Consider the following 14,639-nt stretch of genomic DNA (forward strand, 5'->3'; position numbering starts at 1 on the left):
CCAGGACATCCCCGTGGGCCAGATGTAAGCACCCTGTGGGCCGAAATCAGCCCGCGGCCCTTGAATTTGACACCCCTGATTTAGAGAATACCTCTTAACACTCACCGGAAGTAGTGAGAGAATAATGGACAAAGTTAGAGGGTTTAGGAAGAAAGTGATTAAAATCAGAAACGCATAGTGTTTGATGAAGTTGTATTAGCAGTCTTGGGAAATGGCAAATGTGAAAGACCACCAGATGAGAGACTGTTGTGGCTTTTATTATACGAAAAGCTTAACAAATTTATCTAAATTAACTTATTACATATCCGTGCTACACTTATATTAATGTCTATACTTACAGCTATGAACAATTCTGTTCTCCTTTGTTGCCCAAGCTCATGACCAAGCCTTGAGCCATTGTTTAGTCATCTTCAAGTTAGTTGGCCTCTCTTGCTATTGGATGATGTTCTGACCTGCTGCTGAAGCATTTGGCTTTGTACGGTCCCTCAGTCTGTTACTTTTTTGGGGAGGTGGTGGTTGAAGGAAGGTGCTTTACCAGCAGCTGGGCATAGCTGCCAGCATCTCTTCAGGAGTGCTGAAGTTGAGGGGCTCTGCTTCGCTTTTCAACTCATCTGCAGGCATCCTGAAGACCACATGTCTGCTCTTCCCTCACTGTCAGTTGGTCATTGAGTTGCACGTTATCCTACAGACTACAGAATCCGCACTTTCCTTTCCTCTATTCCCTTTCCCTTTTGCTTCCCCTTCCCCTTTCTTCCCTTTCTCTTTCCCCTTTCTTCCTTTTCCCTTCCTCTTTCTTCCCTTTCCCTTCCCCTCCTTTTGCTTTCCCTTCCCCTTTCCCCTTTCTTCCCTTTCTCTTTCCCTTCCCCTCCTTTTGCTTTCCCTTTCCCTTTCCCTTCCTTCCCTTTCTCTTTCCCCTTTCTTCCTTTTCCCTTCCTCTTTCTTCCCTTTCCCTTCCCCTCCTTTTGCTTACCCTTCCTCCCCTTCCCTTCCTTCCCTTTCTCTTTTCCCTTTCTTCCTTTTCCCTTCCTCTTTCTTCCCTTTCCCTTCCTCTCCTTTTGCTTTCCCTTTCCCTTTCCCTTCCTTCCCTTTCTCTTTCCCTTCCCCTCCTTTTGCTTACTCTTCCTCCCCTTCCCCTTTCCTCTTTCTTCCCTTTCTCTTTCCCTTCCTCTCCTTTTGCTTTCCCTTTCCCTTCCCCTTTCTCCTTTCTTCCTCTTCCCTTTCCCTTCCCCTTCCTCTTTCTTCCCTTTCCTTTCCCCTCCTTTTGCTTTCCCTTTCCCCTTCCTTTTCCCCTTTCCCTTTCCCTTCCCCTTTCTTCCTTTTCCCTTTTCTTTCTTTTCCCTTTCCTCTTCTCTTCTTTCTCTCTCCCTCTCTCCCACACACAACATTTCCCTTTTATAATTGGAAGCCAGGTATGGTTCAGTGCTCTTTGACTGTCCTTGAACCCCCAGGGGAGAAAAAAGAAAGGGAAGGAAGCACTCCTGCTGGCCACTGCCAGCTTTCCCTTCCACACTACTTAATGACTCACCCAAATATGATGCTGCAAATGCCCAAATCTGAGTCCTTTGTTTTGTGTTTGGAGCCCTACACATCTTTTCAGAAACCTCAACTCTTTTTCTCAAACCGATGATGATGCTAAATGTATTGCCAACAATTTTGCTTCATTTCTGCTTGGACTGCAATAAGACTTTTTCAGCCCTTTCTTTCTGGTGAGTTTTATTTCTGCGGAATGATTCCACAGAAGTTCCAATTTACTTCTGCGGATGATTCTCTTAACTAGGTTGCTATTTAATTTGGGAGGAGGGGAAGGAGGCCAGGACAGAAAGGGTGCTACCTCCAATCGTAAATAGTGTTGTGAAACTCAATTGCATGTTTCTGTGAAGAACAGAGCAACCTAGCAGGCCCGTTTCTAGTCCTTTAATTGGATTACACTTTTCCACCCGGCTTCAGCCTGGCTCCACCCGGCGTGCTGCAAAGGGCTTGAATTAATTATTTACACTAGAATTTTCAAAGGTGGGGAAAAAAAAAATAAAACCACAGTAAAAGAACCCAAGTGCAAGTAGAATTGATGTGAAGCATTAAATTTCCATAAAAAGGAAGCACTTTGAAAATCTGGGCACGCAGAAGCTCAGTCTTCTGTCCAGACTTGGCATTAACTGAGTGCCCCTGGGGAAGGTGTTCTGCTGGGAAGGGGCTGCCATTGAAAAGCCTTTTGTTTGCTTTAGCTACCGTTGACCCGCTCTCTGGCCCTGTAGGGTAGCACCCCCTAGGAGCCTTCTGACACTTTTTTCAGTGTTGTTGTAACTTTGAACGGTCACTAAATGAACGGTTGTAAGTCAAGGACTACCTAAGGTTCAACATTGCCTTATTTTAGCCTGCAAATTCGAGGTGAATAAACTTAAATATAAAAAACTGGTGACTGGAGCGGTGTGGTTGCATCGGCGTTGAGCTGATGACAGGTAGTTCTTGACTTATAACCATAATTGAGCCTGGTAATTAAGGTTGTAAATTTGATGGCCATAAAGTGGGTCGTCACGTGATCACCCTCAATTTTACAATCTTTTTTAACAGCATTTAAGTTTACAATGGGGCATCTCCTCTCTCCCCCCCCCCGAAAATGAACATAAACACCAGTTTCTGGGTCTCACACACACTAATTGTCATGTGACCATGGGGCACTGCAAATGGCCTTAAAGGGAGGCTAGCTGACATGTGCCGAAAATGCAGTCATGTGACCAACATTAGGCAGATGATGTAACTTTGGAACTGCGTCGTAAGTACTTTTTTGGGAGGCTGGTTGCAACTTCAGGCAGTCGCTAAGCTATCGGTCGCAAGTCGAGGACTATCTGTATTCTCTTGCTTGTCAGTGTCTCTGTCAGTCTTGTTCCCTCCCACAAGAAGCAGAAATGCCTCCAGGCAGACAGATGTTCTAAATCAGGTTGGCAACTATGGTATGGGAACTTTGCAACCTGTGGACTTCAACTCCCAGAATTCCTGGCTGGCTCAGGAATTCTGGGAGTTGAAGTCCACATGTCGTTAAGTAGCCATAGTTGCCCACTCCTGCTCTAAATACTATGCTTCATTTTGCTGTTATCCTTTCTGATCAATCTTTTTTCTCTCAAAAGAGATTGCAAAGCTGATTGAAAGAAAGGCACTGTGCAGATAATTTTATCTACTTTGGCCAGCTAGAAAGAAGGATCATAATTTAGGGATACAACCAGCATCTGAAGGGAATTGAGATAACATCTATTTTTAGATCATAGCTTTAAGGATTCCTACAAGCCTAGACAACATTATTAATCCTATGCTGTAAATATATATAGAAGTCACTATTGCTTTCACATAAGATGTTACGCCCCTTAGTTTAACTATGTTTTGTTTTAGCACAGTAGTCTGGTTCACACAGCATGCTAAGGAAGTGAATGAGTGTTCATGGGGGATGCTCAAATCTGGCCCATGGTGCCTCTGGCAGCCAAAACAGGGCGGGGGGGAGGCTCACTCCCCCCTCACCGTTTTCTGCCTGCACAGCCTCCTGCAGCACTCTGCTGGCCAAAATGGGGCGTGGGGGGGCGTAACCCTAACCCCCGCATCCTGTTTTGGCCGGCAGGGTGCTGCAGGAGGAGGCCAGCTCGGCCGGCCCGTAGAGGAGAACTACAATGCTGATCCAGCCCTCAAAGAAATCCAATTTGACAGCCCTGAGCTAGCTGATTCCATTTTAGCTCAGCCTGACTTGCTGTAGAAGAATAGTTCTTATGCAGATAAAGAGAGAAATGCTCAGTTTCCTGTACAGTGGAATGCTGTGTTAAAAGGATCACAGTGTCTTGTCTTGTTTTGCTTTCCTCAGCCGTCTTAGGAATTTCTGAAGAGACAGCATCAATCCCTGCAGCAAATTAGCCTGGCTCTGAGGGTGGCCAGGGTACTGTATTTTTCCACAATTAACTAAGACATTTCCCAATATTTCAGACATAGGGTGGCCTTATTCATATATCATGCTTAATTGGTGCGTGCCGGATGTGGCCAGCACATTGTGTGAATAAAGAAACAAGGTCAGTTGAGCCAGTCAACTAATCTTAATTTAGATTTAGCTTCAGAGAGCTCCAGCTGTGTTTGCAATGAACCCAAAGGTGCTGTTCAAAAGACAACTGGATTTTCTTGGGGTTTTTTTTCCCCCTTGAAAATGTTTTGCTTCACATCCAAGAAGCTTTGTGAAACACTTTAAAGGGGGGGAAAAAAACCTCAAGAAAGTCCAGTTGCCTTTTAAACAGCACCTTTGATCTGGATGGTTGAAAATCTCCATAGATGTGTGTGATTAAAATATTTCTCCCAATCAATGATCCCCCTAGTCTGAAACAGTGTACAATTTGTGCCCAAGTAAGTAAGCAAATGAATTAACTGTGTCAATGAAACAGCTGACTGGAGATTTAAATGACCTCTTCCTAGAATCCTGTCTAGGAACTGTCTCTGTAAGCAATTCCAGTTTTCATCCACTTAACATCCTCCATGAGAAGTATTGAGGTTTCATCCTCTTTTGTGGTGTGTGGAAAGGCTGTTAACATGGCTACACCACATGTTTAACAGAGACATTCCCAATTGGGTCCTAGAAGCACACACAGTTGAGGTAAATAACTGGAAGAGTGGAGGTTTTAATCAGCTGTGCTTTTGAACGTTTCTGTAGTTTTCTTACAGAAAAATACTTCAGGGGTCTCCAACCTTGGCAACGCTAAGCCTGGCAGACTTCAACTCCCAGAATTCCCCAGCCAGCTTTGCTTGAAGTCCGCCAGGCTTAAAGTTGCCAAGGTTGGAGACCCCTCAAATACTTGGACGCCTAATGAGTAAAGGACACTTCTTTGGTCTCTGGAGTATCAGAGCAATGGAAAATACCTCAAGGCAATTCCACCTCAACTTTTGTCTTCCAGCAACCCAAAGACACCATGCGGCTGGATGAGACAATGTTGGTCAAGCAACTGTTGCCAGAGATCTGCCATTTCATCCACACCTACCGTGAAGGGAATCAACATGCTACGGAGCTACGCAATTCTGCCTCTGGGGTTCTCTTTTCTCTCAGCTGCAACAATTTTAATGCGGTATTCAGCCGTATCTCTACCAGGTGAGTGCTTGAGGAGGTCTTTACCTCCGGGTCATTCTTAAAAACGTCACTGAAGTTGTGCTGGCACCCTCTGACTGTAGTCAAATAGGATGAAGACTTTGTTGAAGGAAATATTGCTGTCCAAGATAGCCTGTCTCCTGTGCCCTTGTAATCTATTTATAGTATGCTGCTTGCTTGGATTTCAGTTATCAGTGAAGGTTTACATTAATTTTGTCATTTGAAAGGGCGCACATGAAGATGGGTAGAAAGAATTGAAAAGCGCAGCAATGAAAACAATAGATCTCACAAGCATAGTTTGATTTTTGTCACAGAGACCATTGATACTTCGATCCCAGTTCTATTCCATACTCTGTATCCTTGAAAAAGTCTTGACAGCCTTTAGGCTTTGTATGGCCCATTCCAAAATTGCACCATTGAGATCTGATGGTCAATAGACACATTTTGGTGTGATTTCTTTTCTCTTTCTAAAATAAAAGTAGAAATGCTCCCAAAAGGCCAGCTTAAAAGTCTCCTTCAAACTCGCCCATAGGAATACATTGATTTGCTTAATGATTGCTGCAGAAAGAAATCAAAATAGGGTCTGGTCATATGGGTGCCTCGACTAATGACTGTCATGTGGTTTATGATCGAAATTCCAAGCTCCATAATGATCATAAGTCAAGAACTTCCTGTATTTGAACGCCGTAGTTAAATTAGAGGATCCTGACAGACAAGCTTCCTGATTTGAGGAAGACTGCTTTCTTGTATCTTTGTTGATGGTGTTGAGTTGGAGATTATTAATAAAATTGAATATCCACTCTAGAATTCCATTTAAACTATTATTAATATAGAAAATGCACAAACAGGTCTGAAAATTTAGCTGAAAATTATGTGGTAAATTGCCAGCCTCTTAAAATTTATATTTAATACATTAAATAAACTACTGCTGAGAATAGTTCTACACTTACGTTCTTCCTAAAGAAATTTAAAATGGTTGGTGATCGCAAGGCAATCCTTTCTTTCTTTTTTTTGCATAATTTTTTTTATTTTTATTTCTCATAAACATATTTAAGTGTACAGTCTCTTATCCATCATTAATCATTGATCATTCATCTTATCGTTTAACTTTCATTTTTATTTGTTCGGGGCTGCTCTTTTACCATTTCCTCTTCTTTGTTTTACCACAACCTTTCCTCTTCTCCTTCTCTCCTCTTCCTTCTTCTGTCCCTTTCTACTTTCTTCATTCCTCCTCTCCTCTCCTCCCCTTCTACTTCCCCTCCCCTTCCTCCCTTTCTAACCCTCTCTCCTTCTCTTCTTTCCCCTCCCTTTTCTTCCTCTCTTCTATCCCTCTCTCTCCTTTCCTCTCTTCTCCCCTCCTTCCCTCTCTAAGGCAATCCTTTCTTTGAAAGTATGCCTATCTGCCTACGACAGCAAAAAAGGAAATGTTGACTGGGCCTCCTAGGTTATAGATATGATGGTGAGAAGCATCCTCACTAGTATTTTCTCTAAAATATAAGCTTTCATGACCAAATGCATCCAAAACTGATGCCACTTGTGGGAAAGCTCCTTCCACATTTTGTATCTACACAATTGGCCATGTTGACTGAAAATTCTGGGTCTAGTGCACCCAAAAGGCATGGGATTAGGCAAAGTTTTTGTGTGGAAATAACGTTCTGGGTAGGAACAGCTTCAGGCCCCAGTCACCACAGTGACAGAGCTATGATTAAAAGCTAGGTCAGCTAAACTCCGAAAACCTTTTGTAACATCTGTTCCAAAGAGTTGTTTCACACATCTAGCTTTGAAGGAAGTGGCCTTTGTCTTTTATACTAAATGTCTTAATGGCAACAGCTTCTGTCTAGGATAGTTGACGCTGCATTCAGAATAACAGAATTGGAAGGGGCCTTGGAAGTCCTCTACTCCAATCATCTGCTCAGGCAGGAGACCCTATATACCATTTCAGACAAATGGTTGTCCAATCTCTTCTTAAAAACCTCCAGTGAGGAAGGCACCCACAACATCTGGAGGCAAGCTGTCCCACTGATTAATTGTTCTAACTTGTCAGGAAATTCCCCCTTAGTTCTAGGTTGCTTTTCTCCTTGATTAGTTTCCATCGGTTGCTTCTTGTTCTGCTTTCAGGTACTTTTGGGCAATAGGTTGACCCTTTGTTCTTTGTGGCAGCCCCTTAGATATTGGAACACTGCTATCATGTCACCCCATATTCATAGGAGGGGGCCAAAGAGACATAAATACCCTTCTTGAACCATGTCGTCAGCATCCTCTTTCCTAGTCTTAGCTGTATTGGTTGGGAAGATGGATAGGGGTTGATTTCAATTGATGTTTTCAATTTGTGATCTCAGTTGCACAGACATTAAAGAGGTGGCCATTTGGCTCCCATCTGCGTGTGTAATGTTGCTGCTGCTTCTCTAGAGAACCCTGCTTTTGCTTTAAGATCTGCAGTGGGATTTCCATCACATTCCCATGTCAGACTGGAGTAATTAAATATTTTTGTGCCTGGATGAAATGAACAACTTCCTTAGTGTTTCTGTTTTCAGATATGCCTCTGTAGATTTGAAACTTAGGGAACCGGGTTTTTCCCCCTCCCAACTTACACTGAATACCTGAATCAGTGATGTGTAGCTCCCTGGCCAGAACACCGGTCATTTAGAAAATGAGACAAGAAAATACACATGTAAATTTAATTATACAATTAATTGAATTGGGGTCAAGGCATGAACGGTTGGGAGTTTTGTTTTTTGGCAGGCTTTATTCTGGAGCTGTGAATGATATCAAGGAACTGTACTCATGGAAAATTCATTAGTGAGTTGGGGTTTATTGCATATAAATTAATAGCACATACTTAGCACTGTAGGGGATGCAATCACTGAGGGGATGCTCAGCGTTTAAAGATGCTGATGCGTTTAAAGTCAACAGCCCAGGTTCCAGACCTGAGTGCTGCATGATATTAACGTGCTCCAGCTTTTGCCAACCTAGCAGTTTGAAAGCATGTAATGCAAGTAGATAAATAAGTGGGAAGGAAATAGCATTCTGTGCGCCTTGGTGTATAGTCATGCTGCCACAAGACCACGGAAACTTCTTTGGAAACGCTGGCTCCCTCAGTTAAGAAGTGGAGATGAGCACCACCTCCTAGAGTCAAACACAACTGGGCAGGAGAAACCTTTACCTTTATTTTAACACTGTATTGCTGTCGGCCTTACTGGGTTAACCAGATAGGAATCATTACCAGATGAGCTAATTCTACTTTATTGTAAGGCTACATTAAAGCTAGTCTGAAAGTACAATTCCCTTTCTGTCTTCTTTACAAGCTGAGAAGTTAGGGAGGGTCTCTTCTGAGCTTCTTGCCCCATCCACTATGCAGCTGTGGGCTAAGCTTCCTTTTATCTGACCATTCCCTTGGGATCATCCCTTCATCCTCTCTCCCCAAGTCTTTCCCACATGCCATTACAATTTCTGTTAATTGATTATACTCTTACTCTTCATATTGATAGAACAAAGGTTTGATTCAGGCACTTCATTGTATGGTGAAGTAGTGGGTCTATGCCACAGGCCAAAGTGTTGGTCTAGTTGCCCTTGTATGTCAAAAAGTATATAGTATTTTCTATACAGCACATAGTCTGTGCAGCAGGAGAGCATAGCATACATACACATCTCCTACATAGGAGTAGTGGACACAGTAAAATTTCTCACTAGGCTTTATAAAATTGGTGGGGTTAAAATAACTTTATAGAAACATTACCAGTTTTTAATCAAGATATGGTTTTATGGTAGAGTGGCTTAAAGTCAAATCAATAGGCAATTCCACTCAAGTAGGAGTGTATGCTCAGCAGCTTTATAGAACAAGGAAATACAATCAGTCTCCAAGTTAAGCAAGTCTGACTTAAGGACAACCCCTAAATACAACTGAATGGCCTATTACTAAAAATGGTGGATGGCATTCTTGTTTCTCAAGGTGATGAACTTTCAGGAGTTGCTGAAAGGAGTTGCTGCGTGTTTTTGATATATAGCCTATTTTCAATGGTTCCTGAAAGCATTGGGGGGGGGGGGTGTTCAGTGGTTTGTTGGCTCGCAGAAGGACAATCCCAGTTGCCATTTTTAAGAGCAGGCAGTTCATTTGTCAGTACACGTTCTGACTTACATAAAAATTCAAGTTAAAGACAGAGTTAGCAATATGGAGACTGCCTGTATTGAATCATTTCAAAGGTAACAAATCCTGAGTCCCTAATTCTGTTGCATTGTCTGTACATTTTCAACATAACATAATTCTACAAATTGAAGAATTATCCTTAATTCCTTTGCATTCATGGATTCAAACCCACTTTATATATCCCTCCCCACTTTACCACCCAAGCTTTATCCTCTATTTTAAGAAGGATGTTTATTTTTGCAGATTGCAGGAATTGACAGTGTGCTCTGAAGACAACGCTGATGTCCATGATATTGAGTTATTGCAGTACATCAGTGTGGACTGTACTAAATTAAAGCGGATACTACAAGGTATGCAGCAAAGCTCTTGACAGTTTAAAGTTTAAAGCTGTAGATCTGATTATATATTTTGAAAAGACTGTTGAAATTGGAAATCCACGTGTATAAAAGCAAATGGCTTTTTTTGTTTTTATTTACCATGGTCTAAGTTTTCCCTCAGTTAACTCTTTCCATATATGCTTGGCTGTAAATTATTTCATCCCCTCCAAATCTAACATTGCTACCTTCAGATGATGGGGACTATAGTCTAACACATTTAAGGATACCAGATCAGTGAAGTTTGATTTACAATATGAACTCCACATTTTCTGATTTTTACAGAGACGGTCTTTAAGTTCAAAACTCTCAAGAAAGCAGCACAGCTGGCAGTTATCAATAGTCTTGAAAAGGTATGTTATTTCCCTGGCTTGTAACTTTTTCAGGTTGTCTTTGCAGAAACTTGAGTAGAGAAGTAGACAACGGAGTTAGACAAGCCTATGGATGTGTTTACATGTTTCTGTCATCTTCAATGCCTGCTCAATTTTGTTTTATGCCCAGAAATGGAAGGGCCAAATTGAGTAAGTATATAGTAAGAAAAAAAAATCCCAAGGATTTAGGTATGCTGGATTAAAGGAGTCTGAGTCCAGTATTCTGTCCTGCAGTGGCAAGCTAGAGAAGGATGGAAAAATAATAGCATCCTTCTGCTTGACCAAATGATATTAAATGGTAAACTGCTTTCATTATTTATTTATTGGTTCAATTTATATGCCGCCCTTCTCTGGAGACTCAGGGCGGCTTACAATGCATTAAGCAATAGTCTTCATACTTTTGTATATACCTGCTTAGTAGGGCTTTCGCCCCCCCCCACCAAGCGGTGTTCTTTTTTATACAAAGTCAGCTTATCGCCCCCACAATCCGGGTCCTCATTTTACCTACCTCGGAAGGATGGAAGGCTGAGTCAACCTTGAGCCTGGTGAGATTTGAACTTGCAGTAATTGCAGGCAGCTGGTGGTAGTTAACAGCACTTTAGTCTGCTGCGCCACCAAGGCTCTTTTTACTCTACATTAAAATAATGTAGAGCTCTCTTGATTAGTTGCTGTGGATTGAGCCACGGTGGCACAGTGGTTAGAGTGCAGTACTGCAGGCTACTTCTGCTGACTGCCGGCTGCCTGCAATTTGGCAGTTCAGATCTCACCAGGCTGAAGGTTGACTCAGCCTTTCATCCTTCTGAGGTTGGTAAAATGAGGATCCAAATTGTTGGGGGCAATATGCTGACTCTGTAAACTGCTTAGAGAGGGCTGTAATGCACTGTAAAGCGGTATCATAAGTCTGGATCCAGTCAGAGCTGAAAAAGCTTCTTGGATGAGAAGCGAAACCTCTTCAAAAGAAAAACAAGAAAGTCCAGTTGCCTTCTGAAAAAGCACCTTTGGGACACTGGAATAATTGCCTGAATTAAGTGGCTCCTAGTGGACACCTCTGTGCAGCTTTTTGGCAACATTTTCAGAAGTGGTTTGCCATTGCCTTTTTTCCAAGAGCTGAGAGGGAATGACTGGCCCAAAGTCATTCAGCTGGCCTCAGTACCTAAGATACAGTCTCCCTGTTTGTTTGTTTGTTTGTTTGTTTGTTTGTTTATTTATTTATTTATTTATTTATTTATTTATTTATTTAATTTGTATACCGCCCTTCTCCCAGAAGGGACTCAGGGCGGTGAACAGCCAAAATTAAAAAACATACAAATACAAAAATTAAGATAATTAAAAAGAATTAAATCATTAGCTTCCCAGTTTAAAACCCCCAACTCCATAAAAATTTAAAATCCCAATTAAGAACCATTTAGGCCGGCTTGGTGGAATAAATAAGTCTTCAGAGCTTTACGGAAGGTCCGGAGGTCCGGGATCAGTCGTATTCCAGGAGGCAGCTCGTTCCACAGGGCGGGTGCCCCCACAGAGAAGGCTCTCCCCCTGGGGGCCGCCAGCCGACATTGCCTGACCGACGGCACCCTGAGGAGGCCCTCTCTGTGAGAGCGTATTGGCCGGTCTAGCAGTATAATTACTAGATAAGCTTTTCTCTCCATCCTTTATTAAGTTAAGGGAAGGTGAGGAAATAATTGACAGTTAAAACAAAGAATTGCCTCACTAACACTACCCAGTGTTTCTCAGCCATGGACCCTTGAAGATGTGTGGACTTCAACTCCCAGAATTCCCCAGCCAATCATGCTGGCTGGGGAATTCTGTGAGTTGGAGTCCACAAATCTTCAAATGGCCAAGGTTGAAAAACACTTCAATATGCTGTGGGTGGGTGTGAGTGTTTTACCAAACAAGGAAAGCTTTTTGCATTTATATTTTTTGAGACGTATGTATTTATTATTGGAATTTTATGTAGGTTGGTTTTAAGCGTCTGTTAGTTTGCCTTGCTAATTGAACATACATGAGTCCTAAGGAAATTATTTGAATCCCTTTGAGTTTAAAATAAGCGAAAGACCAGAATTGTGAGGTCAGATGATGTTCTTTTCTGTCATATGCATCACAATGGTAACTTAGTAAGGGCAGTAGTACATTTAGTTACATTCTGAGTTGATTTATGCGTTACAGAGAAAGAGCAGGACATTTTATGCACTTTTGCTTTTCTGTAGTTGCTTTCTTGTGTGAAATCAGAAAGGACATGATTGCATCATTTATCATCTAGAAATGTAGCTCCTATACAAAATGTATAATTAATTCTTTGTATTAATTGTGCTTTCTGACAAATAATCGTCTAGGCATTTTGGAACTGGGTGGAAAACTATCCGGATGAATTTACTAAGCTATACCAGACACCACAGACAGATCTATCAGGTAAGGGTTTATCCAACTAGGAAGAGGCCATGCCAGATGAATTTTCTTTGTTACATCCAAGAGAGTCTCCCTGCATGGCTAGGCTCACATAATTGCAAACCAACCATGTTAATCTTCTAAAGCAGGGGTCACCAACCTTTCAGACCTCAGAGACCACTAAATTCATAATTTTAAATCCTGCGGACCACTAATATGATCTGCCTAATGACCTGCTGGGTGGGTGTGGCTAGGTGGTCAGGTGACTGGGTGGGCATGGCCAACTCCAAAGACTCCAAAGGGGGAGACTCTCTGCATCAACACAAACATTCATTGCACGTATCTGTCCCAGGGGCTGTAGTTTGAGGACCCCTGATTTAGTGCAATATAAAAAATGCAAATAATTTTTCTGCAGACCACCAGAATTTTCTCACGGATCACCAGTGGTCCACGGACCACCATTTGGTGACCGCTGTTCTAAAGTGACTTGTTTTGAACATGGTCTCTGGATGTGAGTCCCACATTACTGAAAGGAACTCTGAAGATTCACCTCTCGTCAAACCCTCATCCCTCACCTCATTACCTTGATGAATTTGTGGCTCTGTAGCTGCCAGGACTCCAGTTCCTCTCAATCCCAGCCAGAATGTTAATAGTCGTGCCATTTTGGTTTAACTGTTTGTGATTACCCAGCGTTGTTCTGGAAAAAAAAAATGACATTTAAGCTTGTGTCACTAAGGCAAAAATGGTCTTCTGTGTTAACATCTGGCCTGCAGATCTCAAACTGGTCCTACTCAATGTTTTTTTTTAGAGAAAATGTTTGTACTTCTCAAGATGTTCCTCATCCTGTACTTGAAAAAAAAAAAATAGGGCAGGCTAAATGTTTAGGCTGTGTTGTGTTTTCTTCTTGAACGTTGTAATTACTTATCTATCTTCCTTCCTTCCTTCCTTCCTTCCTTCCTTCCTTCCTTCCTTCCTTCCTTCCTTCCTTCCTTCCTCCCTCCCTCCCTCCCTCCCTCCCTCCCTCCCTCCCTCCCTTCCTTCTGCCTTTCTTTCTACCTTTCCTCCCTCCCTCTCTCATCCAGGAGTCATATCATTGCAGTACTCTTAATTATTGATACTGTGTTAAACATGGGAGGGATTTTAGCATTTATCCTTCTTCTGTAAGTGGAACTCAGTGTGTTTTGTGCCGTCTCATTTCTTTGGTTCAGATTGTGCAGAGAAGCTGTTTGATCTGGTGGATGGATTTGCTGAAAGCACGAAACGCAAAGCAGCTGTTTGGCCCTTGCAAATTATCCTCCTCGTCCTTTGTCCAGAAATCATCCAAGACATTGCGAAGGACGTAGTAGAGGAAAACAAAATAAACAAGGTAAAGAAACTGAAATATCTTCCAATCAGGGAAGATATTTCTATATGGAGAGTTGATTTATTTTAAAACAAATGCAAAAGTGCAGTCGTGTTGGAGCAAGCTACTGTAATCTTCTGTATCGGTCTGTTTCAAGAGGCCCCTTTGGGAAGTTTGTCCGTTTAATGAAGAAGGTAGTCTCCCACTCTTCTCCATCAGCTGGTATGTAAACGATGCTGCCCGCATGGTGATGGTGGTGGTAAATAGCCATCAAGAACCAAACATGCGGATTGGATGACCTATGAAAGCTGTTGACCATTTGTAAAACGGATACTTTAGTATAATCCTAAATTAAGGGTTGAAATTAAGCGTTATCTTTTTTGTGAAAGAAGTTGGAAGTCATTTTCTTTTTTGTACTTCTGTTTTTTTCTGCACTGTTTTCTGCACTACTATCTATCTTTTTAGTCTTTCTATCTCTCAAGACTAGTTATAAAAAGCATGCCGAACATTGGGAAGCATTCATTTAGACTGCTTGCCTTTTCTTCCCCTTCCTTCCTTCCTTCCTGCCTGCCTGCCTGCCTGCCTGCCAACCAATGCAGTAGTCTAAAAACATAGAACAGATAACATAAAAAGACATATAAAACTATAATAAAATACCTAAAACACTCAAGTAATTACATCCACCAATAATAGTATTGTCACTGATGTGGCTCAATCTCATTCCTTTGTCCCTACGTCCCTTGGCAAGAACCAAGTTTTCAGATCCTTGTGAAAAGGCCAGCAGGGTTGGGGCAATTTGATTCTTTTGCCCTGTTCCTTTCATGGTTAACCACACCAACATTTGTTAAGATTTTTTAAAATAGTTTTCCCTATGCATCCTTATTTGTGAGCTTTATTTCTTTACATGGTGTAGGTATGGTGTATA

General features: G+C 41.9%; 1 protein-coding gene across 6 annotated transcripts in view; it reads left to right on the top strand.

Annotated features, from left to right (window-relative positions):
- NF1 (neurofibromin 1) overlaps nt 1–14,639 on the top strand; it is a 233,596-nt gene that overhangs the window by 20,905 nt on the left and 198,052 nt on the right. For all 6 annotated transcript variants that reach the window (XM_060693204.2, XM_060693205.2, XM_060693206.2 and 3 more), the window contains exons 4-8: nt 4,914–5,104; nt 9,489–9,595; nt 9,905–9,972; nt 12,321–12,396; nt 13,581–13,738. In XM_060693204.2, the coding sequence (XP_060549187.2) occupies nt 4,914–5,104; nt 9,489–9,595; nt 9,905–9,972; nt 12,321–12,396; nt 13,581–13,738 (600 nt within the window). The remainder of the gene's footprint in view (nt 1–4,913; nt 5,105–9,488; nt 9,596–9,904; nt 9,973–12,320; nt 12,397–13,580; nt 13,739–14,639) is intronic.

The sequence above is a fragment of the Pantherophis guttatus genome, chromosome 1, assembly GCF_059756535.1.
Source record: "Pantherophis guttatus breed Tessera chromosome 1, ASM5975653v1, whole genome shotgun sequence".
In the NCBI taxonomy this organism is placed as follows: domain Eukaryota; kingdom Metazoa; phylum Chordata; class Lepidosauria; order Squamata; family Colubridae; genus Pantherophis; species Pantherophis guttatus.